This window comes from Chrysemys picta, chromosome 4, assembly GCF_011386835.1.
Source record: "Chrysemys picta bellii isolate R12L10 chromosome 4, ASM1138683v2, whole genome shotgun sequence".
NCBI lineage: Eukaryota > Metazoa > Chordata > Testudines > Emydidae > Chrysemys > Chrysemys picta.
This window is the reverse complement of record NC_088794.1, coordinates 5329663-5356070: the sequence shown is the minus strand read 5'-3', so window position 1 is coordinate 5356070 and position 26408 is coordinate 5329663. Positions and strand designations below refer to the sequence as shown.

The 26408-nt window shown below is 46.9% G+C and overlaps 1 protein-coding gene across 1 annotated transcript; it reads right to left on the bottom strand.

Moving 5' to 3' along the window:
• Positions 1-11794: 11794 nt before the first annotated feature.
• On the bottom strand, positions 11795-24037 carry LOC135982854 (up-regulator of cell proliferation-like). Its single transcript, XM_065591229.1, has 3 exons — positions 23469-24037; positions 18527-18643; positions 11795-16899 (listed from the first exon to the last, which is right to left on the bottom strand). The coding sequence occupies exons 1-3, from the start codon at positions 23743-23745 to the stop codon at positions 12593-12595; spliced, it is 4701 nt and encodes a 1566-aa protein (XP_065447301.1). The 5' UTR covers positions 23746-24037; the 3' UTR covers positions 11795-12592.
• Between the last annotated feature and the right edge of the window lie 2371 nt (positions 24038-26408).

Genomic DNA, 26408 nt, shown 5'->3' with positions numbered 1-26408 from the left:
TGTTCCAAGTTTACTTCAGCATCTGGAGATTCCCCTAATTGTTGTTGTGCATGGCAAATTCTCACTTTATAGCTAAGTAATTAAGTGTGTATTACAGTATAATTCAGTTTGCAACTTGAGTCATTACAGAACTTTTTTTTTCCAAAGAAGTTTTAATTGTGCCCACTGGACCCATGCTAAGTATCTCTGGATGTTACCGTGGCATCCCTGTGTTGCTGTTTATCTGGGATAAGAACAAGATTATAAAAAAAAGTTATCATCAGATCCGAGTCCTACTTCAAAAACTACTAAGTTACCAACGATCAAAGGAAATTCTTAATGGAACCTGCAACCTCCAGGATTTTGAAGCTCTGCTGGATTGTAAAAATAAAATATGGAGATTCCATCTTTTGCAATGATTTGTTCTGACAATGCTGGAACACAGCTGCACTTGACTAGGAATCAAGCATTTGGCCCATTGTTCCATAAGTGCGCTGTATGATTTCGTATATTTTTGCAAGGCCATAGAGTACATAAAATGCTTATGTGCATTCAAAAGGTTGACAGTGGAGCTGATCAGAACATTTTTGTTAAAAGTTTTCTGTCCGACAATGTCATATCAACTTAAATGATTTTTTTTTCATGAAATCATATCTACTTCCGTGAAAATTCCCATAAAAAGAAATCAGAAAATTTAATTTCAGAAAAAAAATTTAAACTTTTTGTTTTGAAATTTTTTCTGCTTTATTTTTATTTTTACAATACTTTTATTATTTTCAGAGTAGTGGTGCATAATTGTCAAGTTATGTCAGAATGGGACATCTCATGTCAGATTATGATAATATAATAGTCAACATTTTCATAGAATCATAGGACTGGAAGGGACCTGGAGAGGTTATCAAGTCCAGTCCCCTGCACTCATGGAAGGACCAGCACCACCTAGAACATCCCTAACAGGTGTTTGTCTGACCTGCTCTAAAAAATCTCCAGTGATGGAGATTCCACAACCTCCCTAGGCAATTTATTCCAGTGCTTAACCACCCTTTTAGGAAGTTTTTCCTAATGTCCAACCCAAACCTTCCTTGCTGCAATTTAAGCCCATTGCTTCTTGTCCTATCCTCAGAGGTTAAGGAGAATAATTTTTCTCCCTCCTTCTTGTAACAACCTTTTAGGTACTTGAAAACTGTTATCACGTTCCCTCTCAGTCTTCTCTTTTCCAGACTAAACAAACCCAATTCTTTCAATCTTCCCTCATAGCATGTTTTTTAGACCTTTAATCATTTTTGTTGCTCTTCTCTGGACTCTCTCCAATTTGTCCACATCTTTTCAGAACTGGACACAATACACCAATTGAGGCCTAATCAGTGCAGAGTAGAGCAGAAGAATTACTTCTGGTGTCTTGCTTTCAACACTCCTGCTAATACATTCCAGAATGATGTTTGCTTTTTTTCTGCAACAGCGTTACCTGTTGCTTCATATTTAACTTGTGGTCCACTATGACCCTTAGATCCCTTTCCACAGTGCTCCTTCCTAGGCAGTCATTTCCCATTCTGTATGTGTGCAACTGATTGTTCCTTCCTAAGTGGAGTACTTTGCATTTGTCCTTATTGAATTTCATCCTATTTACTTCAGACCATTTCTCTAGTTTGTCCAGATCATTTTGAATTTTCATCCTATCCTCCAAAGCACTTGCAATCCCTCCCAGCTTGGTATCGTCCGCAAACTTTATAAGTGTACTCTCTATGCCATGATCTAAATCATTGATGAAGACATTGAAAAAAAACAGTCCCAGAATTGATCCCTGTGGAACCCCACTTGTTATGCCCTTCCGCCATGACTGTGAACCATTGATAACTACTCTCTGGGAGCAGTTTTCCAACCAGTTATGCACCCACTTTATAGTAGCTCCATCCAGGTTGTATTTCCCTAGTTTCTTAATGAGAAGGTCATGCAAGACTGAATCAGAAGCCTTACTATATACCACATCTACCTCATTCCCCCTATCCACTAAAGCTTGTTACCCTGTCAAAAAAGGCTATCCCATTGGTTTGACATGATTTCTTCTTGAAAAAATCCATGCTGACTATCACTTCCACCTTATTATCTTCTAGATGTTTGCAAATTGATTCCCTAATTATTTGCTCCATTAGCTTACCTGGTACAGAAGTTAAACTGACTGGTCTGTAATTGCCTGGGTTGCCTTTATTTCCCTTTTTATAGATAGGCACTATATGTGCTCTTTTCCCGTCTTCTGGAATCTCCCCTGTCTTCCAGGACTTTTCAAAGATAATAGCTAATGGCTCAGATATCTCCTCAGACAATTCCTTGAGTATTCTAGCATGCATTTCAGCAGGCCCTGGTGAGTTGAAGACATCTAACTTGTCCAAATAACTTTTAACTTGTTCTTTCCCTATTTTAGCATCTGAACCTACTCCATTTTCACTGGCACTCACTATGTTAGGCATCCAAACGCCACCAACCTTCTTGGTGAAAACCGTAACAAAGAAGTCATTTAGCACTTCTGCCATTTTCACAGTTTCTGTTATTGTTTTTCCCTCTTCATTGAGTAATGGGCCTACCCTGTCTGGGGGCTGGAGGCTCCGGCAGCCGTTTAAAGGGCCCGGGGCGGTAGCAGTGGCCAAGCCCTGGGTCCTTTAAATGGCTGCCGGAGCCCCCGGCTGCCGCTGCTACCCCGGCGGGGGAGGGGGAGGGCACTTACTGGTACAGGGCAGGATGGGGCTGGCTCTGACCCCCCCAATCCCTGCCCCTTCTGCCGAAGGCCCCACCCCTTCGTTGGAGGTGGAGTAAAGAAACCGGTGTAAAAGGCCCTTTAAGTCGAAAAAAAGGCTTCGTGGTGTGGACTTGTCCAGGCTTAATTCGATTTAACGCTGCTAAATTCGACCTAAACTCGTAGTGTAGACCAGGCCCAAGACTAGCTTGCTTGCTTGCCTCTATATCTTTTCTTATACGTTTCTTTTGGGTTTGATTATTTGTTTTATTATAATAGGTTTATATTAGAGTATATTTGGGCCGTAACACAAGGGATCTGCAGGCCACATCCTGTATGTGGAGCTAAGGCAAAGTTAGTATAGATATGTTTGAGACCTTTCAACTAGATAGATGGTGATGAGCTAAAGCATACGGTCCATATATGGCTGCAACCGTTAACATAGAGGATGTGTTGACGTAGGTTGGCATAGGGGCTTTCCTAAGTTCATACTCTTTTAAACTTAACAGGTTCACCACAACTTGGAACTTGGAAAAGAACCAAAATAACCAGTTAGGACAGAAATAACAATGTGATACCTAACCACAAAAGGGGCATGGTAATGAATTGACATATATGATGATAAGTTTGGAAAATGTATATATTAACCTATAGGGGAAAAAAAACATTCCAACATTAGTAAGGCGAGGAAATACAAATAAGGAAAAGAGGAAAAATCCCATACTGAATATGCATCGACCTAACATATTATAAAAGTGGCATCCAGCCGGGGGCAGTAGGAGAAGGCGATGTAGTCCTTGGGAGGTGGCAGAATTATGTTCACTGGTGATGATGGGGAAAGTGATGGTGATGAGGAAGATGGTGGTTAACACTTCAGGTTGTTCTGCAAGGGATGGTGTCAGTATATGGATGTAGAGATGTACATTCTGTAGTATCTCTATCTACCTTACTGTGTTGGGGTGTTTTGTGACTGTGCTAAATGTATTAATAAACTATATTTGTAAATATAAAAAAGTTCCTATGGTGTGAGTGTTGCAACTGTGCACATCAGGGTTCCCAACTATATAATAATTTGAATAATACTGGGCCTGATCTTATGGCAAGAACCTGTCAACCCTCAAAGTGATTACTTAAGAATTCCAAGTTATCAATGTAATTAATACATAAACTAAAGATCGGGCAACAGCTGTCTGGGTTGTCCCTGCAGTGCCTGGGCCCAGACACAATGCATTACAAGTCAATAACTGATTGGGTGGGATACACAGGGCCAGCCACACAACGAAGCAGCTAGACCCCAACCCCAGGGAATGAATTTTCCCCACTTACAAGGGGAACTAGATTGTATTTAAAAAAAAAGAAAAATGCAAACAGTGATCTAACTGTGCAGGGTTAGAAATCACCAGTAATGACATTCACAGCCCATACAGCCTATCCGCTCCCTGCCCCAATCTCTTCTCCCTGTAGGGTACAGAGTGCGGCTGGATGGGACAAAGACTCCCTCTAGTGTCCGAAAGGGGAAATCATTTCTACATTCTTCTCAAGTGCTGTACCCTGTCTCTCAATTATTACTGTTGTTGTTATCTGTAACTGTGGTAGCACCTACAAACCCCAGGAACAGACCACGACCCCCACAGTGCTAGGTGCTGTACAAACACAGAACAGAGATGTCACTGCCCCAAAGAGCTGACAATCAAACTGCTTAGTGGATTACCCCATGTCACCCACTTTCAATTGTTCCTTCCCACATGCAGCACCTGGCCCTTCCTAGACTGAATGTCGCCTGTTATTATGCTGTCCAATTACCTGCATATGTAGCCCTGTCTGGAGTCCCTCTCAATCCCCACCAAGCAAAATAATTCACTGGCATCTGCAACTTTTCCCATCTCACTCTTCACTCCTTTATTGCAGGTCGTTAATAAATACAACAAAGAACCCCAGCTGTGGCACTGCTCCCTAGGAACCCCATTACTGACCTTGTTCTCACATGGGGAACCGGCCACTGATTCCTGCACAATTCTGCCTGTCAGGGCACTTGTGTGCCAGATGCCCAATTGCCCCTCACACGGGATAATAGGTCCTAGCCCTGTGCAGAGGGACACCATGTGAGCAATAAACCCTACAGGTCTATTTAAATTAAATGACCAAGGCTAGAAAATACATCTAAGGGGCTCAATACAACCACGTATGCCACCCCCTGTGCTAGTGACCATCTGCGTGTGACATGCTGGCCAAGGTGGCTGGAAGGACCAAAAAACCCCAAAGCACCAAGCTTCAAAGACAGGCAGGCTTTACAAAATGCACCTTGTTCTTGTCCAGTCCCTCCAAGGAAACACCCAGCTCTTCCTGGTCCTTTCCCACTAAGAAACTATCCTCAGCCCAGGCCTGAAGCGCTCTTCCCCGTCAAGTCCCTCTGCTAGACCCTGAAGGACGGTGATTCACAGGGGTGCTGTCGCCATGCACCTTTTGCACCTTCACTTTGTGCCATCTGGACACATTTGCTACACTGCTGATTAACAAGCCTCTTGCCAAGTGTCTGAATGCCCTTCCCCCACCATTGCTCCCTGCTCCCATCTATAGCCTCGGTGCTGGCCTCCCTCCCTCAGACGGCTCAGGGCTCTTTCCTCACAGCTCAACCTGAGGGAGATGGGGCAGCGGCTCCCTGGGGGCAGGGAACCAGGAGGGGCCGAGGCTGAAGAGCAAACAGCCCCGTCCTGAATGTCCTGCCCCTGCCTGGGGCAGAGGGGCACAGCTGGGCTGAGGGGATGGGGCACAGAAGGGAACAGCAGCAGCTCCCCCACCCACTGTGCCCCCCAGCCCCATAGTTTGCTGGTTTAACTGCCACCTCATGGAACATTCTAGACGAACTGGGGGGTGGCTGAGGAGAGGAAATGGAGGGGCCGGGGGAACGGGAGTCAATCAAAGTGGACATGGGAGGGAAGGATTCAGAATTCGTGAGGGGGTCAGCGTTGGTGGGGGGTGGTGGTTTAGGGATAATTCAAGCTCCCCCTCCCCAGCATAGGATGCAAACAGGCTACATTCCCCAGCAGGGACTTTTCTAGCCCCCCAAGGCAGGGGAGACAGACATTTTCCCCTCTCCCCTAAGATGGGGTGGGGGCCTTTCCCTGGTCAAGCCGGGCTCTTTGGGTCTCCAGCAGGGCCCAGCTCCGAGCCGCAGCTCAGGCGTTTCCCAGGCCCCCATCCCTGGCAGCTGCTGCTGCCCTAGGGCTGGCAACAGTCCTTTATTTCTTCATCTCCGCACAACGATCTCAGGAGTTGCTGAGTGCTGCAAAAAGCAGCAAGAGATACCTTTGACAAACATCGGTGAATACTGCTTAATAAATACAATAAAATAATAAATAATAATAGCAATTAATAATGTCAGGAGGAGGGGTCGGGCAGGAGTGCTAAGAAAGCAGTCCCTTATTTTTGAAATACAATGTTGGCAACCCTATGCACTCCCAAGCAGGGAGACCCCCAGAGCTGGAGATACTGGGGGGAAAAGGGAAGTATGTGGAGGGGCATGGAACAGACACCCCACACCGCCTGTCTCTGGGGTGGGGGATATGTCTATACTGCACACTAAGCCTGGGCTCTCACTCAGGTTTGAGCCCAAGGCCCCCTTTCCATGCACAAACAGATCAGTCAAGGGAAAGGGGTTGGGACGGCTTTGAGGCCTGCATCATGCGGGAGGTCAGACTAGATGATCATAATGGTCCCTTCTGACCTTAAAGTCTATGAGTCTATGAGACTCAGGTCAGCAAGCACTCCTGATCTCAGCCCTAAGACCTTGCTGTGGGGAAGGGGGGTGTCAGAGCCCAAGTCTCATTGTGACTCAGGTTCAAGTTCTATAATTTTACAGTGTGGACACAGGTCAAACTGCCGACCTGAGTCAGAAGGTCTGCATAGCACAATATGGATGCATTAGTATGGCAGTGAGACCTGGATCCAGCACCTATAAACCCAGGTTTGCAATGCGGTGTGGAAGCCCAAGCATGGGCATGGAAACACCAAGTCCACAAGGCTGGGTCCCACTGACCCAGGCTTAGTGTGCAGTGTAGACATACCCTGGGTGATTCTGTAGGGGACAGTCTTACTCTAGCCCCCTATTGTCTCAGACAGCCTCAGTCACTGCAGGAGCACCAGGCTGTCCAAGAGGCACTAAGCACCAATTGTCTGCTCATTGTGTTGCCTGGATATTTACTGGCAGTCCTTTCCATTCCACCAAGTGTTAAATTTATAGCCTGGATGCCCAGAGCACTGGATATTTTTATAAGTGAGTAGAAATAAATAAAAAATAATGACATGGGATAATGGGGCAAATGAAAAGACAGGTCAAATCTGCTGGTGCCACCAAATGATTGTGTCTGGGGAGGACTGTGGGGGATTCTAGAGAAATGGGGTCATTGAGCAGACAAGAACCAGCCCTCCTGTAATCCCTCCCCCTGAACGCTTCCATCCTTGCTGAGTTATTTTAATACCTGGGTCGATTCGTAGATTTCAGTGCCAGAAGAGACCACTTTGATTATCTACTCTGACCTCCTGTGATAAAAGACCTTCATACATCAAGCAGATCTGATTAGTAATGGTGATATCTATCTTCAAATTCTGTTGGAGTTTGGTTGCTATTTAGGGTCTGTCCCTGGCATGGGCCAGCCAACAGCAATGGAGTTATTAAAACCCTTCTGCAGACAACAGCAGCCGTTCCACCCTTGTCGTGACAATATGGCAGCAGCTCAGAGCTGAGTTTGTTGGAGGTGAGAATTTGATTGCGCAGGCAACAGGCTTGGGGCTAGGTTTTGTTTCATTAATATATATTTTTTTCTCCCTGGGAAAAAGTAGCATGGACAGAATTAGGTAATGAGGAAATACAGGTACTTTTATACGCAGTAGTTGCTGTATCTATCTACCCTTATAAGAACTATAACAGCAGTGTCCAAATATGCTATTGTTTTGGTTTCTGAGGCCCAAATCCTCAAACAAATTTAGTCTCCTCACTTCCACTGAAATCAAGGGGAGTTAAGACCATAAATACCTTTGAGGATTTAGGCCTGAATTAATTCATCCTTTCCCCCCTATGAAGTACACATAGGAGGGGCATGTAGCAGCTCAGGTGAAACCATACCAACAAATTGGTTTGTACTCCCCCGGCACAAGGGACCCATAAGCATAAGTTTTTCAGGTCCTCCAAGGACAGAGGCTATAGTGGAAACACTGGTTTAACCCTGGGATCCCTTAATGTATCAAAAACAGACTTGATGGTTTAGTGTCTACGTGGGGAACAGTTAGTAACACACAGATGCTTGCGCACATTCACAACACACTCACATCTGTGCACATAGTAGTGGTTGCTGGAGTGAATTGAGTGTCCTCAAATTGCTGTACAGAAAGATTTTCACACTGTCTTCTTCTTAAGTCTCTAACTCGCGTGATTGGTCCTAGCTTGGACTTAAGAGGGTATTTACCAGTATCTGCCTAGAGAAGACATCTCTTGAGCTCCTTCACATGCAGTGGGGTTTGAGCTTTACTCTCTCTTGGTTGCACCTCAGATTTCCTGTTGCTGTCAGTGTTCTTTACTACTTCTCCTCTGGGTACCGGGTGGCCAATCCAGGGGATGGAGTAAGATACAACTTCTGATATCTTGCTGGTCCATGATAGTTCCCACCCCCTTGCTTCCCCTACACACCTTCTTCTGTATGATTAACACCTTTTGTAGGGATCCATAATTTCTCTGCTCCACCCCAAGAGATATTCTTGTCTAATCAGGGCAGATCTGTGGTTTTAAATTGCTAGGATTCCTCTGGTTTGCAATCAAAGCAACTCTTCTTCATTGAAAATCAAATCAATTTCGTGACAGCGTGGGGTCCTCCCTCTTCCACTTTAACTAAACAGGTCCACATAGTCCTGCTGCTGTCCAATGCTACATGGGTCACAGCAGGGTTGACCTGCTTTTTACCTTTCAGCACTCTCCTGCTCCAGGATGAGGCTGAGCAAGAAATCCCGTTTTAAAAAAAAAATGCAAACCCACATAGGTCACATTTGTGAGCCACTTTCATGGCATAATTATCACTTCCTTCCATCACTTCCATCCTTATTATCATATCAGGGTGCCTCTCAATCCTGGACAAATCATAGAAAGGCAGCTCTGGGATGTGACCAGGACAGAATTACAAACTGGCAGCATAATTAGTGTTAATCAACACTGCTTTATGGAAAATAGGTCTCAAACAAATTTGATGTCATTTTTGTGTGAGATTACAAAAGTTTGGTGGATAAAGGCAACTTGTTGACAAAATATATTTAGACGTCTGTAAGACACTTGACTTTGTCCCCCACACAAAGGATATTCTGATTTTCAAAAATAGCATATGCAAAGTCAACGCAGCACATAATAAATAGATTTTTTAAATGGCTAACTAATGGAGATCAAAAAGGAATTGTAAGTGGGGAATCACCATCAAATGAAGGTGTTTCCACTGGGACTCCACAGAGTCTGTTATTCACACAATCCTAATAGTTTTATCGGTGGTCTGGAAGAAAACGTAAAATTGTTGGTAAATGAGGCTGATATGTAATGAGCAAAGGGGACGAGGTTTCCTGCCAGTACCTGGAGGAAATGATGTGGTATGTGTGACAGATATGGCAATTTCCTGCTGTATCCTTGGGAAAGTCCTTATTGATTTAAGATTAAGTATTTGTGGAATCCATTATATTAAATGCAAAGGTTATGTAGTATTGTAAACCAGGATTATATATGATCTCTAAGGGGGAGTTGGGATCTGGCCCCTAGGAAGTGTTATGAACTTCAAAGGAGTGTATTATCAATGTGCCAGACAGGAATGGACTTTTGGGTCAGACAGTTAGGTGGAATACCTAGGGCGAGGTGAATGCAAATTCCCACCTCCACTTATACAAAAATCCAGCCTTGTATGCCTTGAGATGGGGACCATTGTCTGCTGATCACCTGTTATTGGAATCTGAAGATCAAAGGCCCAAGCCAAATAAGGGAAAGACTGACCACTTTGTGCAGGAGCTGGTTCTGAGCTGAAGATGTTATAAACTAGTAAACACATAACAATTCCTTAGTGAAATCTGAAGGACTGTTCATCAGCTGAAGTGATTGGGGTGGTCTCTGGTAAGCTGATTAGCATGCGTGTAGGTTCTTTTCTTTTTTTAATGTTTTCTGTGTAATGCTTTAACCTTACGAATAAATGTGCTTGCTTAGAAAGAGTGGTGTGGTAACCGATAACTGCGGGCAATACACTGGGCACAGCATTTAGAGACAAAACAAAGCCCAGATGCTAGCCTGTTTTGGCCATCTGGCTTGCTGGGGATATCACAGTGTAGGCAGGGAACTGTGCAGCCTGGAAAACCCATGCTCAGGAGGGAGAGAGATGAGGGTCTCTGCCCAGGAGTGGGGGAATACAGGTGAGGTTTCCCTGAACTGCGATAGTATGTTAAATTCAATGAAGGGAGGCTGGCTGCCAGCTGGGGATTCTCCTCAGACACTGTCCTGGGTGTTCAATCCTCTATGATGTTTCTTGGGATGGGGGATCCCCTTTCTGGTATGTAGTTTCAAACTCCCATCCCTGGATGTGGAGTGGGGATCTCTCCTACAGCCTTTGGCAGGCAGGAATTTCATCCAGAAACCACTCCAACACTGCCATCAGCTTCATCCACGCATAACCTCAGTGCCCTTCCAGCATCCGTCCCTCAGTCACTGGGCAGAGGCCTTCTTTCCTGTGGGCTCTGGCCGCTTATTGCATGTGGTGCAGGCTCACATGGGACAGGCTGCTCACTGGGTCTGACCCCCGGCCCGGCACTCAGGCTCGCAACATCCTGTTGAGAGTCCCTATACTAGCAGCAGCCACATGTGCCCTCTCCAGCAGTGCATGCAGTTTGATTTTCTGCCTCGTTATGCAATCAGAGCGCTGTGTGGGGTAGACTGGCCCTTGTTTGGTCATCTCCTAGCCCATCAGGATGGGGCGGATCAAGCCCCTGTGCCCCGACCCCCATTTCCCTGGCAGGAACGCCGGGAGGGGAGGTTAAGGGGGGACTGCAGGTAGAAGAGGTGGGGAGGGGCCTCCCCTTGCTCTGGCCCAGGGCCCCACCAAAGCATTATCCACCTCTGGCTGCAAGTCTAGTTAAATCTCAGGAGTTGCACTCACTTCACAGCAGTTCTGAGCTCTCACTGTTAGGGCTGAGAAGGTGGCTGGATGGAGCAATAGCGCCCTCTTGTGTCCCATGGGGGGAATCTCTTTTAAGGCGATGTTCCTCTTCTAGCCAGAGTTGGTCAGATTTGCTTTCTGATGATTTACTGTCAGTCGTGTACCTGTAGCGCCCTCATGGCCAACATGGAGTCTGACCTGTGGCTCCGGCCCAGAAAAGGCAGGCACAGGAATGCAGCAGGGAAACTCCCTTCTACCACCTGTTTCAAACCCCTTGGAGTAAACATGCACACACACACCTGAATAGTACAATGAATATAGGACAAGGAAATATTTTTTTACAGAGAAATGAATGGAGAAATCAGGGGGGAAAGATGGGGGAGCAGTAAAATAGGTTAGATCCCATGTGAGGACCCCCAGGCCCCAAAAATTACCAGGATAGACACCAAGCAATGCGTCTACACTCAGAGTTCAGGAATTTTGGGCAGTGTTCAAGTCCGGCAGCAAATCTTGAGTGCTCCTAGCCGTCTTCAACACCAGTAAACAAACCTCTCTGGTGCCCTCTTCTGCTGCTCTCTGCAAACCCACACAGAGCGACCACCTCCCAACTTAACTAGCTACAGCCTCCTGCCTTATTCCCAGTGCAAGGCCGCAAGCCCCAGTACTCACGGCCAGGGCCGGCTCCAGGTACCAGCTTAACAAGCAGGTGCTTGGGGCGGCCAAGGGAGAGGGGCGGCACCTGCGGCAATTCTGTGGCGGCAGGTCCCTCACTCCCTCTAGGAGTGAAGGACCTGCCGCTGAACTGCCGCCGCCGATCGCGGCTTTTTTTTTTTTTTCCCAATTGCCGCTGCCGATCAGATCACGATCGCGGCTTTTTTTTCTTTTCTTTTTTTGGCGCTTGGGGCAGCAGAAATGCTGGAGCCGGCCCTGCTCACGGCCCCATACAGCTGCGGGCAGCAGTGATCTTGGATCCAACTCTGATTTGTCCTTCTCAGGTGATTCCTCCCTGGCACAGCGCTCCTCCTGGCTCCCATCCTGGGACGTCCCCGGTCGGCTACTGTGTCCCTCCCAGGCTTCAGGGTGGTTCTCAGCTGCTTTGCTACATGAGGGCCTGCTCATTGTGGGCTCTTTTGTCTGGAGCTACCAACCCATGCACGCCCATGCTCTCCCTCTGTCCTATATTCCTCCCACAGGGCTAGGGAGGAGGGATAGCTCAGTGTTTTGAGCATTGGCCTGCTAAACCCAGGGTTGTGAGTTCAATCCTAGAGGGGGCCATTTAGGGATCTGAGGCAAAAAACTGTCTGGGGATTGATCCTGCTTTAAGCAGCGGGTTGGACTAGATGACCTGAGGTCCCTTCCAACCCTGACATTCTATGATTTGAAAGGATATTTTGGGGACCCAGCAAACTGACAGGCTGAGTATGATATTCTTTGTAGCCGTTTATTTGATTGAGTAGGCACCAACAGAGTTCATGTCAAGCAGGTCACTCTATCTCCATCCCTAGACCCTGCTCAGTCTGTCTAACCCTAGCCAACCCGCGAGTAGATCATTTAAGCATTTAAGACAGTTGTTTGGACTGACCCATAGCATCATTGTCAGAGTGGCTTTTGCTCTTTACTGCCCAGTTTCTTTCCTGTGGCAATATTGCCATTTTGGCCTCCCATTTATACCAAAATCCTACTACAAGGAATTTATCTCTCTCTTGCTTCTCTGGGACCCTCAGGGAATGGAGGCTTCTGCAAATCCAGAAACTTGCTTGAACATCTCATCCTGAGGCTTCAATGGCAGGTTGGAGAGTTTTGACTCCAGCTCCAGCTCCTTAAACTCAGATAAGATTTGCTGTTCCAGGTCAGGCAGCAAGGTCTGAATGTCTGCAGAAAATTGCTGGGCCATTGCTGTGTTTTTGAACAGTATCCCCACTAAGCTGTCCTTGGAAATGACCAGATCCTGCTCCAGTGCTTTGCAAAAGTCATCTAAGAAAGCAGAGGCCGAGTTAGGCTTTATGTCCTTGGTGTGTTCCAAAACTCCTCTCACTTTGTTTACTATTGTGGCTAGAATCTCTCTTTCCGGGACTACCAAGCCATCAGTCTTGTTATAGTAATCTAACAGGTGTCTGTGGATCCAGCTTTGGACAAACTCTTCATAGCTGTTAATGTAATTCAGATAGTTGTTGAAGTTCCCATCTTCCAGGAGCTTCTTCTCCACGGTAAACTGGAAAAAGATATTGCAGCCATATTTAATGGCCTGCCCACGGCTGAGGAAGTCATCCACTATTTCTATTGTGATTCTTTTCTTAACGTAGTCCACCAGGGCAGGTTTGAGACAATGTTCACAGAAATCCCTGGCCCTCTTTTGGCAGGAATCCTTCCCTAAATACAGATCTTTGAATCGGGAGAAGTACTGAGGTTTAAACTTCTCCAGATGTTTCTGGGGATTGTGTTCCTGGATAAATACTTCATGCATCTTTTGAAACTCATGAGCCGCTTCCCCCAGAACGTGAAGCTTCAGGTCAACTTCGAAGAATGCATTAGTATAACATTTCCGAACATCCGCCTCTTGGAGTCTCTCATTGATCATGCGCAGCAATTCCCTGCAGTAGGTTTTGTCATAGTCTGTTTTGGAAATGACCTTTTCTTGAATGTAATCCTGGCACTGATCCATCAGTGATTTAGCAATAGCTTTTGCTTTTTGAAGGTAACTATCTTTGTGCAACCCTGCTCTTTGTATCAGCCATTTTTCCAAATACTTAGATTTCATCTTGAACGAGTTCATTCTGTAATCCTTCAGGCTTCCTGCTCCTTGTAGCATCTCTGTGATGGCACTCCTTCGATTCATCAGGTCCTTTCTCAACTGGGCCTCCATATCTCCCTCAACTTGGCAGTTCTGCAGAGGACAGAGTGATGTTTCGTGACATACTGTTTCAAATTTGGACTCCAGTTTCTTGTCATCTAGTTCCTGTGTGCTCCTCCTGCAGTTTGCCAATAACTGATCGATTTCCCCTTCAATAATTTTCATGTAGTTAATGTGTATGTCGTGTGACTTCAGCCTGCCTATTTGAGTAAGAATGGCTTCTTCGCATTTGCTGAACACGTGGGTTTTAAGGTCATTCTTGAGTGTTTTAGTGCTCCTTATAAAATCTTCTTTGTACTTTTCCATTAGGTGCAGGTCTGAGGCCTTCCTTGCAAAATATTGTTGTAAGCAGTCCATGATCTTTTGCTCACCATACTGCAGTTTTTCCAGTGCTATGTTTTTAAAGACAGAGAAATTTAGGTCTGCTGCTGGCTGGTTGAGGATGAAAGTTTCTTTTTCAGATACCCACAGATGCATCTCTTTGCGGAAACCCCATTCCCACTCTGCATAATTCATAGACAGCTGGTTATAGACTTCATCTACAAATCTGCTTTTGAAGCTAAAGCTGAAATGTTCATGTTTTATAGTGTTCCACAGGCTTCTCAGCCTTTCAATAAACTGGGGGATGTCCTTAAGGGATCTGTTAGCCGAGCAAGATTTTGTAAAGTCAAACAGGTAATTCTTTAACTCACACACCCTCTCACTGTATCCTATGTTGACTGGAGCAATGGGAGGGACTCCATGCCACAGCCCAGGGATGTACCAGTTGTGTTTCTCTGGATCATAGTCCATAATATCCGAAATTGCCATTTCCTTGATTTGCGTCTCCATCTTTGCTGCAGCTTTGGTCATTTCATCCAGCTGCTCCAGGAGGTGTTTCCTGTCCCTCATGTTTTGGTCATGTGCAGACACATCACTGACGTTCTGATGCACAAACTGGCAGTTGGGTTTGTGCCCGATTTCCTCCATTCTCAGAAAGGCATGGACCACAATTTGCAGAACATACTTCATTTCGGTGGCGTTCTCCATGGCCATGTTAACAATGGTTATGTCACTCAGTCCAATCACCAGTGTGGCCAGCTCATTGTCATGTTGATAACTATCCTCCAGCCTGGCCAGTTCAGGGGATTTCAGGCCCTCTGTGTCTATCACCAGGATGAAATCACAGCCCAGCTCCTGCTGAAAGTTCTCTGCCACTTTAATGAGTGACATGAAGACTCCTCGTGTACATCGGCCACTGCTCACTGCAAACTGCAGGCCGAACATGGTGTTGAGGAGGGTGGATTTCCCAGTGCTCTGCCCTCCCAGTACCGTTAGAACCAACGTTCTGGACCTTCCCCCCAGCTTGGCATGGAGCTGAGTCAGAACATCTGTCACCCACTGCAGTGGGATGTTGGAGGCATCTCCATCGATCAGCTCCATGGGAAACCCTTCCAGCATCAGGTCAGCTGCTATGCCTGGAAGATGGATGAATTGTCTTTGGCTTTCTGTTATTTTGCTTTGTTTCACCCTTGAATGTTCAGCGTCATAGAATTGCCCCAACTCACGCATGAAATGCTCAGACCCTAAGGATCTGGCCGAGATTATTTTACCGAGTTCTGATAGCTCTTGAGGGTCGCTCTCTGAAGTTTTACATTTCTCTTTATACTCTGCTTGTAAGCTAGCAAGATTCCCCCTTGTAATGTGATCCAGGCTAAGCTTCATCCATTTCAGGAAATAACATCTTTCCACTTGGGAGAGACATGCTATCCCACTGATAAATTGAACCAAACCATCAGTAAGGTCCCACTGATTCTTTTCTTTGTGTAATGCCACCAATTTTTCTTTCAACTCAGATTCATATTTCTCTAAGTGGGCTGTCCTTGGTTTCCGTATTCGACACAGCTCTTTTTCCACTTTAGCCACAGTCTTCCCGAGATCCCCTTGCAGTCTCAGCATTTCCCTCTTGTACTTTGCCACGTCTTTTATTTCCGCAGTGATTTCTTTAACGCACTTGCTGGCGCGCTGACATTCTTCGCAGTCCTCATCTACCTGGATTCCTAGTTCCCGAGCCGTCTCAGCCATGTCTTCCATAGTCACGCGCCTATGAGGAAACTTTGTTATTCTTCCAATGGTGGAGCGCAGCTTTTTCACAAGCTGTGCCTGGTTAGTTGTGCTCTGTTTGAACAATAGGTGTGATTTACTCAATTTCAGATCCAGAACTAGCTTTTTAAGGAAGCCCAACATGTCCTTTGATTTCTCAGCCTCAGAACTGAGCATAAAATACACTTTTGTGCCTGCTTCCTTCAGAGACGATAAAAGAGCATATTCCCTTTCACTGAGTCTTTCAACAAATATGATCATAAGAGTTGATACCTTCATTAAAAAGCTGAACTGCAGCTGGTGCGACTCAATGTCTCCGTGCAGATTTGTAACCGCGATGGGTTCTGGGAAAAGATCTGAATTCTTGCTCCCATTAGGAAAATACCAGGAAATCTCGACCAGCCCATCTGCGATTTCCCAAGGGATGTTCCCAGACTCCATGTCCCGATGGATGAAGAAATCGTGGTACTGCTGGGAGGGGCTGAGAACCTCATTGAGGAGTTGGGACTTGGAGAAGCTGCAGCTCCCCAGCCGCACAAAGGAAATGGTTGGCATTGACGTGAGCACCAGGCTCTCCTCTCTGAACCCTCTGCTCTCTGCCAGGGAGTGGGGCCTCCACTTCCTCACAATGTCCCTCATGGCCCACAGCATTAGGGTGCACCTGGGGGTGTCGAGGGCAGGGAGCAGCAGAGGGAGGGCAAACTGGCACATGGACATTCTGGACAGGATCTCCTGCTGTAGGAAACTGTCCGAGCAAAGCAGCACAGCACAGAGAAGATCGAGGGGGTGCAGGGAATCACTAGTGCAAGTGTCATTAAGAGAAAAAAAATCATCTTCAATATCCAGTTCCTCCTCATCCTCACTGACTGCTTCATCTTCAAGCTCCCCCTGCCCAAGGCTTGTGTTTCTGGTCGTCCCATTCAGAGCCATCACCTTCCTCAGGAAATACCACGGTAAATCCCCTAAGGTCTGAGCCGTCCAGTCCTTTAGACTTTCCGGGCCGATTTTCTGGAGGTCACGTAATGTGAGCTTTCTGCTTCTGTACTTCTTCAGTTTCAGCTTGAACAGGGTGCCCTGGAATGTTCTCCTCCGCTCTGTGGAAAGACAAAGAGGATATTGCAGTGGTGAAGAAATGGTTTTAAATGGAATTGATCCTTTGGAGGTTGGGGCAGCGATGGGAACAAAATGAACAGCAGTTAACGTCACAGGCTGGCAACGGAATATGCTTCACTCCGAGAGGTGACTTTGTCTACACAGCCTGTTTTTACTCAACAGATCTTCTGACTTTAGGGACAAAAGTAAAATCTTTCTTTCCGGCCCAGCAGAACCAGCGTAGCTATGAATTGGGGAGCTGGGTTAGAGTCCTTTTTATGCAACATTAGTACGGCTTATAGGTGCCAATCAATTACAGAGGGCAGGGTGGGAAGGCAGAGAGGACCATGAGGGGGTCACCAAGGGCAGGATGGGTGATAGCAGAGTCGGTGAGAGGGACACTGGGGGCAGAATTTGGCGTGCAGAAACTTTAAAACTAATGATGGAGAAAGTAAGAACCCAGCTTCCCCAGGTCAGACCTGCTGTAACTCAACCATAAGGTACGAGCTGGATGCAAGAATCACCGGATCAAATTCTCTGGCCTGGGTTCTGCCAGAGACCAGACTAGAGGATCAAAATGATCCCTTCTGGCCTCAAATTTTCTGAGCCCACAAGGAGAGAAGTCAGAGAAATCGTCCTTTTTCTTGGAAGTGTGTAAATGCTTGATTTCAAAAGAATTCACCCACATTAAACATGCAGCCATATGACACAATTTTTTTACAGAGTCACTTTTCAGCATAGATTATTGCAAAAGTATAAATTGCAGCGGGGCACCCAATCCCCATTCATAGTCCACGGAATTGGACGCCTAGCTCCCATTTGTATCTGTGAAAATTTCCATTCCTTGGTCTTTTAAATAACCGCTTGGTTTTCATTCAGTCTATGCCATTCCTCAATGTCAACAAATTTAATTGTTTTTCACTCTTTCCATCTTTATTATTCCTGTTTGCTGCCTCTGTGCCTTCGCTATGAACTGGCTTATATAATAGCTGCACAGAGTAGAGCTTTTGGTGTTTTATTTTCAGGTGTTTTCAACCCAAAATTAAATGATTTTAAGGGCCGAACCAAAACAATCAATTATTCTCTCAGCTTGAGCGCAAAGGTCAGCGTAGCATCGTCTTCATCTCTAGAGACTAACGCCAACATTTTCAAACTTGCCCACTAGTTTTTGGTGTCTTTCTACTTGACACACCTAGGTCTAGCTGTCACTCAGAGATATCTGGGACTTAATTTTCCAGTGTTCTGAGCACTCACAGCTAGTTTGGACATCCGCTTTGACAATTTGGGCCCAAGCCTCTTTCTCGTGGCTCAATGGTCTCTCTCTTTCTCCTTTTATGGAGTTAGCAGACCTAGCCTTGCCCAATGACTAGATTCTCCTGCCGTTCAATATGAAGCAATGCTGCCTTCAAGCCCATAGACAAGTTTTAGTCTGGTGATGTCTCCAGCACAACATTAATAGCTCCCAGGGCTATCCACACCACTAAGCTTGAGAAGGGAGATTCCAAGCAGGTAAGAGACAGCTTATTGTCCCCCTTGTGTTGTAATGCAAATTAATAAAACTCAGTGACATGTTCATTACTACAGTGCTTCAACTGCAAGTACAGAAGGAAGGGTTATAAGAGACAGTACTTTTGAAAGAGGCTGGCATCCGCTGCATATTGGATTCTTGCTCCAGATTGGACCCATCTGTCTCCCCTGGCTCTGGGTTTTGTGGCGTCATTGATTCCAGCTCCAGATTTAAAACATCTAGCAAGAAATATAGAGAAAATGTGTTATTGGTACCTAATCAACAACTCTCTTTGATATGGAGGCTCCCACCTGTTTAGCTAATCCTCACACACACACACACACAGAGAAGTGGGCTGTAGTCCACGAAAGCTTATGCTCTAATAAATTTGTTAGTCTCTAAGGTGCCACAAGTACTCCTGTTCTTCTTTTTACACACACAGAGAAAGCTCTGGATCCCTGTTCCTTCTTATTGTGCAAATGGCCTATTCTCCTTCTCTCTCTCCCCTTCCTGAACTTCCCCGTCCCTCTCTGTGATGCGTTTCCACCAATCACAGCACACATTCTTCCACTTGGCCTCCGCCATTTTTTGAACCCCCTATTTTTTATGTGGGGTTTCCTGTTTCTCTTGCCCCCGTTCATCCATGGTAGGAGCCTGCCTGCTCCCGCTTCCTCCACCCACTCATATGGTGCATCCCATTTGCCTGTCTCTGGAGCTGCATTGGCGGGCTGCCGACCAGTCCCACCATATGTGTTGAGCAGCCAGAACGGCAGAAATATTTCCACCCTAGTCCCAGCTGCTGGAGTGAAGTAAACCCAGGTCAGAAACTTAGTATTGTCATAGAGGCAGCGAATCAGGTGCAGGGAATGAAGCGGAACATTCCCTTTGCCCGCCCCTAGATTTTTTACTGTGCCTTTCAATGTTGCTGAAGGATGCATGCATCATGCTTATAACGTTTGCAAATGACACCAAGCTGGGAGGAGTTGCAAGCACTTTGGAGGACAGGATTAGAATTCAAAACAACCTTGACAACTTGGAGAACTGGTCTGAAATCAACAAGGTGAAATTCAATAAAGACAAGTGCAAAGTACTTCACTTAGGAAGGAAAAATCAAATGCACAACTACAAAATGAGGAATAACTGTCTAGGCAGCAGTACTGCAGAAAAGGATCTGGGGGTTAGAGCGGATCACAAATTGAATATGAATCAACAAATATGATGCAGTTGCAAAAAAAACTAATATCATTCTGGGGTGTTGTGACCCTAAGAGCACCCCAATGCCAGACGGCAAGGTGCTCCTGGTATGTAACCATAAATCTTAGCTGGCCTGACCAGCTCATAAACCTCACACACTGTTGTCATGATATTCATTTAAAAGGTGTCTTGTAGTATATCATTTGAAAACTAATAACATGCTGGTCATTAAATATCAGTGTGAAATCTATGCAACAGTGCTGTTTGTGAAATGATGGGCATTCTCTGATATTACTATTTGGAGTCTATAAACGGACAAATAAGTCAAAGCAGGGGAAGGACAAACATCTCTTTCGCTCAATTGCAGATCAAACTAGGTGTGACCAGAGAAAGGGTCCATGGGTTATTCATTTGCATTGGAGATTTCAGGAGGATCATTTGCATTGTAAATCACAGGAGAAAATTTACCTGGTGTCCGCTCCCTGGTGGACCCAGAAAGCTGAGCCCCAGGAGTGCTTCCTAACTTTTAAGACAAAGATAAAATTTGGGGATATTAGGAACTGCTGAACAACTTTGAGGAATCCATCACCTGAGAGAACGAAGAAGCCATGCTTTGTATTCGTGAAAAATGGGTCCTCCTGCTAAAACAGGCCTGAAGAAAGCTGACAAATTGACGTAACAATAATAATAGTCGAAGCTATATCTTGCTACAATTCAGTTTTGACATTAGAAAGCGTGTTTTGCTTTGTAACCCTTTCATGCCCCTTTTACTCTGGCTTGAAATCACACCAATCTATGTTCTTTGTTAATCAACTTAGCCTTAGTTTTACATCAGATTGTCTCAGGGTAGTGCATTAAGGTGGAGTGTATCACCCCCGCTGAGCTAACAAGCTGTGGTGTGCCCTGGCTCGGGAGGCCGCGAATGTGGTGTTAACTCTGAGTGTCCAGTGAGAGGAACACGACAGGGGAGACAGTTTGGGGGAGATTCAGGACAGAGGGGGGCATTGGGGGTCAACCTGCAAGGAGTAACTGGGCTGGCAGTAGCTCAGGGTGGGAATTTTGTGCGGTGGGCACATGGCTGGCATCAGGGCTCAGAGCTAAAGCTACACAGCAGGAGGCACCCGGGGTTCCAGGGCAGCAGTGACAGAATCCAATCCTGATCTGGGTGAAGCCCCAAAGCGCCACAGGTGTATGAACAGGTCGGTGTGTCGTATGTCCCACATGGGAAGTAATGGTCCTGCTCTACTCGGCACGGTGTCCAATTCTGGGTGCCATGCTTAAGGAAAGATGTGGATAAACTGGAGAAAGTGGAGAGCAACCTGACCTATGAGGAAAGATTAAAAACACTGGGCACGTTTAGTCTTGAGAAAAGAAGGGACCTGATAACAGTCTTGAGACATGTTAAGGGCTGTTATAAAGAGGACAGTGATCAGTTGCTCTCCATGTCCACTGAAGGTAGAACAAGACATAACAGCCTTAATCTGCAGCATGGTAGAGTTAGGTTAGATATCAGGGAAAACTTTCTAACTCTAAGGGCGGTTAAGCTCTGAACCAGGTTTCCAAGGTAGGTTGTGGAACCCCCATCACTGGAGATTTTTAAGAACAGGTTGGACAAACACCTCTCAGGGTTGGCCTAGGTTTACTTGGTCCTGCCTCAGCGCAGGGGGCTGGAGTAGATGACCTCTCGAGGTCCCTTCCAGCCTGACATTTCTATGAGTCAATGATTTTCAGTCTTATTTCCTGCTCCTCATTCCAGCTCCCAAATGTATTGTAATGAGGCTGGGTGCTGACCTGCCCAAAACATGTATATATGTGGCTTGCCAATAAGCCAGCAAACACGTTGTGTGCCTTTTTAGAGGAGAGGATTTTTTTCTTAGATTCACAGAGTTTGAGGCCAGAAGAGACCGTCAAATGATCTAGTCCAGGGATTGGCAACTTTTGGCACGCGGCTCCCCAGGGTAAGCACCCTGGCGGGCTGAGCTGGTTTACTTACCTTCTGCATCTGCAGGTTCTGCCGATCGTGGCTCCCACTGGCCGTGGTTCGCCGCTCCAGGCCAATGGGGGCGGTGGGAAGCGGCAGCCAGCAAATCCCTCAGCCTACGCCACTTCCTGCAGCCCCCATTGGCCTGGAGCATCGAACCGCTGCCAGTGGGAGCCGTGATCGGCAGAACCTGCGGATGGGGCAGGTAAACAAACCGGCCTGGCCCGCCAGGGTGCTTACCCTGGCTAGCTGCGTGCCAAAGGTTGCCGATCCCTGATCTAGTCTAACCTCCTGTGTAACACAGGCCTGAGAATTTCACCCAGTTACCCCTGTACTGAGCCCAGTAACTTGTGTTTGACTAAAGCATTTTTTAGAAAGACATCCAGGCAGGATTGGACACCATCAAAGGATGGAGAATCCACCACTTCTCAGGGGAATTAGTTCCAATGGTTAATCACCCACCCCCCAACAAAAATGGTGCCTTATTTCTGATTAGAATATATCTGGTTTTAACTTCGAATCCATTAGGTCTAGTTCTGCCTTTCATTGCTAGGTTAAAGAGCCATTTAGTACCTGATATTTCCTCCCCACTGTCCTCAAGTCACCTTAGGATCTTCTTTTTGATAAAATAATCAGATTATGCTCCATAAGTCTCTCGCTGCAAGACATATTTTCTAGCCCTTTACTCATTTTTGTGGCTCTTCTCTGTACCTCTCCAATTTTTCAACATCCCTCCTAAAAGGGAACTTGTGTTCAAAACAAGGCTCGTAAAGCACCAAAAAAAGGGCACATGCCCAATTTTATTCCTTTGCAAGTTTCCTTGGAAGGTAGGATTATCTATATGAGAAGATTCCAGGATTGTCTCTGTCTGTGCGTCACTCTGAAGCCAGAGCACTTTCTGTTCAGACTATTACCAATCACCACTGGGTTTCACGGATTGGTACTGTCCAATTTTTAAGTCACAGCCATTTTGACTTTACAAATTACACCTGCACAAAAGCAAGGCATGTAGCTATGCCATGCCAGAAGTTTTAGGCAGTTGTGATGTCAGAGGTAGCTCAGCCAATCAACACCCTTACTCTACAGCTAATCTGCATACAACAATTTCATTGGCTGTGTGGAGGAGACTGCACAGATGGTGGATTACTTGGCCCAGTTGGCTTTCAGCTGCTAGTGCAGTAGTTAAGAAGGATCTGACAATAGCTTGTAAAACTGCAGAGGTGGTGCAGCTGGGTGTCCAATTGTGAGCCAGGGTCCCTTATATTCTGTGGCCTAAATTCTGCAGCAAGGTCCCTCAAGTTCTGTGGTTCTCTGGTATTGCAAACTAGCGATCCAATAGCTTCTTAAAAACAGAGGAGTTTCATTGACTTAAATGCATAAATGAATAACACAATCAATATTGTAATTCCTGGGCGATTTTATCTGATATTCAGTTCAGTGCATCTCACCCTGCCCTATAAGTCTTAGTTTTCAATATGCCGCATAACTTTGCCTTGAAATCACACAGCTGCACTGCAGATGCTGTTGCAGATTTCGGCAGCTGGGAAAGGGACCCGGGGGGCTTCTACGGTGGTAAGAGGTAATGGATTGTGGGATTCGCTGGATGTTTCTCCTTAAATTATCAGCACCTAAAGAGTTAACAATGTTGGCATTCTGTCATTAGGGTTCAGACATCAGGATTCACCAGCAGCTTTGAGATGAACCTCAATGCTCTTGTTCCAGGTTGTCTGCAGACTCGGGCAGACATCGCCACACACAGTTCATATTTTTAAGCCATTATAAAGGCTAGATCTGTGATATTTTTGCAACAATGATGCTTAGATCCTGCAGCAGAATCCCAAAGCCCATGGGAGCCTACGTATGGGGAAGGAACTTGGTCACTCCCTTACCAGCTTGTGTTGCCTTGGTGAGTCTGTCTGTCAGGTCTCTCCGGTGGATGGATCTCAGCACTTGAATGGTCACCTCCACCCTGTAGTGCTCCCCGTAGTAGTTGAGCAATTCCTTGGCGACATCCACAGGACGTGCTGTCTCCAGCTTGCCCCAGGGGATGTTGTTATACTGGTTTTCCACCTTGATTTCCTTCAGCTTCCACTTGAATCGCTTGAGGTCATCTTTCCCCAGCTCTTCCAGGGTCTCCAGCAGGAGATCGGTCACAGTCTTCTCCATGCCACAAGCCCTAGGGCAGCGCAGGAAGGAGCCACAAACTGGCCCCCAGAGCCAGAGACTTGGCTGGGGGGAAAAAAATCTTTGCAAAGAGAGAACAAGTTCAGGAAATGAAACTAAAACTCTAGCATTTTTGGCTTACAGCCAGCCCCGTGAAATTTACATCTCTGCTTCGGGCCTGGGCAGTTCAGTTCACAGTCCCAAAGGCAAGACCCTAAAGCAGGGGTCTCAAAGTCCCGGCTCACGGGCCATCTGCGGCCCGAGAACCTCACCACTGCGGCCCACTGAGTAGAGACACATGAAGCTGCGTTGCCGGTGTGAGGGCAATGTTTGCTGCAGGTGCCACCCCCCACAGCTCCCATTGGCTGGGGGAGAGGGACAACAATACCATCACTAGTTGCCGGGCAGAGTCAGCCATGGAGGCAGCATCACTTTTTACCACAATGAATATAAGCGAGTCAAAATACCGAGCACAACTATCTGATGCACACCTTGCTGCAATCCTGAAAGTTTCAACTGCTCCGTCACTGAGGCCAAACATCAACAAACAGACAGAACTGAAGCGTTGCCAGGTGTCTGGCAAACACTAAAAACTCTCTGGCAGGTGAAGAATTGTATAAAGTTGTATTATTTCTAAGAAATTTGAAATAAAAAATACAATATAAACGTTTTCTTTTCTGAACACCATCTTCAGTGACAATATTGGCCCGCTGGGAGGATTTGAGGACTGGCCCTGGCCCTAAGGTAAATTGAGTTTGAGATCCCTGCCCTAAACACTCGCCCAGATCCTTGTGGACTCAGAGAAGTCTCCATTGCACAGGTACTTGCCTGGGTTGTATGATCCCTGTCTTACTCTGCCGTAGCTGGAGGAAGAGCAGGGGGAGCAGCTTAAGAAGCCCAAGTGTCCTACATCTATTAGGACGAAATGTAGCAGAAGAACAGGAGTACTTGTGGCACCTTAGAGACTGACAAATTTATTAGAGCATAAGCTTTCGTGGACTACAGCCCACTTCTTCGGATGCATACAGAGTGGAATAACTAATAAATTTGTTAGTCTCTAAGGTGCCACAAGTACTCCTGTTCTTTTTGCGGATACAGACTAACACGGCTGCTACTCTGAAACCTGTCATGTAGCAGAAGAGAAGACAGAGGGCTCCAACAGTCCCTGCTGAAACTCCTCAACTCCTGTTGCTGGTGTCTCTTGTCAGAAGTGGGTCCCAAGTTTGCATTCATGCACCTCTGCTCCTGAGGGAATTGTGCGCCAAAAAAATTAAAAGTATGCGCACAATATTTTTAAATTATGCACATTTTCTTTGTCAATACATAAATGTGGCTCCAACATGGCTCTGGGGAGCACAGGCCACTGGTTGCATTGAGGTGGGAGATCACCCTGCAGCCTCCACCTTCCCTGGTACAGGAACTCGGCAGTGAGGCTGCCCCTGACCCTGTCACAGTGCAAGAGCTGGGCCTGCCCCAGAAACACCCCGGGGCCCTGCCCTCTGCACCAGATGCAGCAGGTGTGGGCAGGCAGGCTCAGCCCAGCAGGATCCAAATGTGGAGGGGCTTAGTGTGGGGAGATCCAGGTGTGGGGTGAGTGGTTTCTGTGTGGGGCAATCTGAGTGCAGGCGGTTCAGTGGGGGGCTCTGGATGCACAGGGGCTTGTTGGGGGTTTCCAGGTGCAGGGACAATGAGACTGTGCAGGGGATCCAGGTGAAGGTGATTGGGGTTTAGCAGGAGGGGCTGGGTGTGGGGAGATGGGGCTCAGCGGGGGAGTCTGGGTGCAGGGGGCTCAGTGGAGGGTCTGGGAGCCAGGGGCTTGATGGGGTGCGGGTCCAGGTGCAGCTGGTTGGGGCTCGGTGGGGTGGGGGTCTGGGTGAGGGGGCTTGTCGGAGGGGTCCAGGTATAGGGGGGTAGGGCTTGTCAGGGTGAGGGTTTGATGGGCCTGCTTAACGGGAGAGCCCCAGCTGCTACTGAGGGGACGCTGCATACTGTGCTCCCATTTCTCCCGCGATTCCCCTATCCCCTTTTCTTCTCCACCCCTCCCCCCACTCCCACATTCCCCTCCCCCTGCCCTATTCCACCCCCTTCCTTCCCCATCCCCTCACCCTCTCTTCCCTCCTTTCCTCCACCCCCTCTTACCCAGCCCCACGGCGGGCACTCACAGTTCCACAGAAAAAAGGAAGGCTCCCAGCACACAGAAGGGGAGCACGACTGGCACTAGGTCCCAGGAGGTGGCGTTCATCTGTCGAGTCAGCAGACCCAAGACAACCTCCTTCAGCCGGGCAGCCCTGCACTTGCAGAAAAGATGGGGGGCAGCGGCACATAACCCCGTGTGCCCCCTCATGCCTCACCTCTGTTTGGGGGGAGCAATCCCCCCCCCCAAAAAACTGCATCCATGGTCATCCACCCTCTCCTGTGCGGCTTCGCTGCTGTTTTCAGCAGGGAAGCATAGGAATTCTGCCCGGGAGTGGGGAGCATTTTCTGCGGCGACACAGTCACGCAGAATCCCTTTAGGAGTAACCTCTGCAGGGGCCCAGTTGTAATAATTGGGGCCTAGCAGGGCCTACCTCAGTAATTAGCCGACATAGTGAAAAGGGAGTAAAGGTTCCTTTGTTGCCACAATGATCTGTGATATCAAACTGTTTAAGAAAGGTTGTGAGGGGGGG

Coding starts and splice junctions, on each gene's coding strand:
- LOC135982854 (XM_065591229.1), bottom strand. CDS start 23,745: ATGGAGAAGACTGTGACCGATCTCCTGCTGGAGACCCTGGAAGAGCTG. Junction 18,644..23,468: donor CACCAAGGCAACACAAGCTG/GTAAGGGAGTGA, acceptor ATTTCTTGCTAG/ATGTTTTAAATCTGGAGCTG. Junction 16,900..18,526: donor GATGCCAGCCTCTTTCAAAA/GTACTGTCTCTT, acceptor GTCTTTCCACAG/AGCGGAGGAGAACATTCCAG.